At 39.1% G+C, this 1,556-nt stretch overlaps 1 protein-coding gene across 1 annotated transcript in view; it reads left to right on the top strand.

The window, feature by feature from the left end:
• The window catches only part of ENPP5 (ectonucleotide pyrophosphatase/phosphodiesterase family member 5), a 17,954-nt gene extending 16,598 nt beyond the window's left edge, over window positions 1-1,356 (top strand). Inside the window, exon 4 of the mRNA XM_065401274.1 lies at window positions 971-1,356. Coding sequence (XP_065257346.1) covers window positions 971-1,356 — 386 coding nt within the window. The remainder of the gene's footprint in view (window positions 1-970) is intronic.
• The last annotated feature ends 200 nt before the right edge of the window (window positions 1,357-1,556 follow it).

Below are 1,556 nucleotides of genomic sequence, written 5' to 3'. Positions count from 1 at the left end.
CTTTTCATTATTGGGTTAATATGGGATGCTCATTTTAGAGGTGATACTCTCAGGAAGTTTAAATCATTCTGTCTTATGCTTCTAATCTTGTCAGTTCTAGGATCACTTAAAAGCAAACTTTCCAACTGGTGAAAAGTTGATGTCAAAGTACTCTTCATAGCTTACCAAATATTTTCACTGTTCGTATTAATCCAACTATTTCCTCACTTTTTTCCTCCATGATGCATGTATTCATTTGCATGCATTTCTCCTGTTCTAGGGCTGCCTATGAGCTGTGAGACAATGGCTATTTTCAAGAAAACTGCATTGAAGCACTAGTTGTGAGACTGCTCCATGCTTCTGTCTCCATATCTTTTCCATATCATTGACAGGCATGTGGGGTAGAGGATGAGTCAGGGTCTCACTACTCACAAAGTTCCAGAAGGCTGGAGATTGGCCAATAGTCACATAGAGGTTGAGAAAAAAGCCTCCATTCAGTATGGAGCAGCCAGCCCAGTTGCAGATTAGAATTCTCTCCTTTAAGCAGGCTTCAGTGCATGATGCCTGTGACTGCACACCGAACTCTAACACCTTGTGAGCTTTCCCTTCATAGGCCTGTCCTGTCTCTGATGGCTCTTGAATCATCTCCTCTAGCCTCCTTGCCAATACAGAAGCCTCCTGCAGTAAATTCTTGAATGCTTTAAGTGACTCCCTTGATTGATTTATGCGAAATGAATGCTAACCTTCTAGGCATTATGATTCACGTCTAATATTATGACTGCTAATTACTACTTAACGTTTGTGCGCTTGTTCAGAAATGCAATTAAATCTTTGTTACAATAAATTAGGTTGTTTTTTTCCTTTTGCATTGTGGATTCTCTGGGAAAAGGTCCAAAGTTTCAATATTTCCTACTTTTATGAGCAATGGAAGTGTTTTAACAACTTGAGGGTGTCAAAGTTTTTGATAACTCACTTTCTCTTTTCTTTCCAGTGGGTAATCATGGATATGACAACATCCTACCAGAAATGCACCCAATCTTCTTGGCCTATGGTCCTGCCTTTAGAAAGAATACCACCAAAGAAGCCATGAGTCTCACAGATCTGTATCCCTTGTTGTGCCATCTGCTTGGTATCAGTTCATTGCCAAACAATGGGTCATTCAGCAATGTGGAAGATTTGCTTCTTACAGAAGTTCCAAGAGACCTGAATCCTAGATATTATGCACAGGAGTCCTATGCCTATTTTATAGGAGTTTTGCTTGGTAGCATTCTTGTTGTTGTTTTTCTTCTAGTTTTTATTAAACACATAACCCACAGCCACCTACCCAGCATGCAGGTACAACACACTGAAATTTCCCAGCCGTTACTACAAGGGTAATATTACTTTCCAATGAAGGCACTTTAATAAAAACAATGAAAAGTTACTCTAGGTATTTTGAGCTTAAAAGAAGTTTTCCTAGAAATTAGGTGAGTAGATCTGCAAAAATAAATACATGTGGTGCACTGGAGTAAATGTGTAACAGATGCATACAGGGAGTGCATGTTTCTGTTGCACCATATAACCACTTAATTTTTCAG

Source organism: Emys orbicularis, chromosome 3 (assembly GCF_028017835.1).
Source record: "Emys orbicularis isolate rEmyOrb1 chromosome 3, rEmyOrb1.hap1, whole genome shotgun sequence".
In the NCBI taxonomy this organism is placed as follows: Eukaryota; Metazoa; Chordata; order Testudines; family Emydidae; genus Emys; species Emys orbicularis.
Note: the sequence above shows the minus strand (reverse complement) of the source record. Positions and strands in the feature narration are given on the sequence as shown.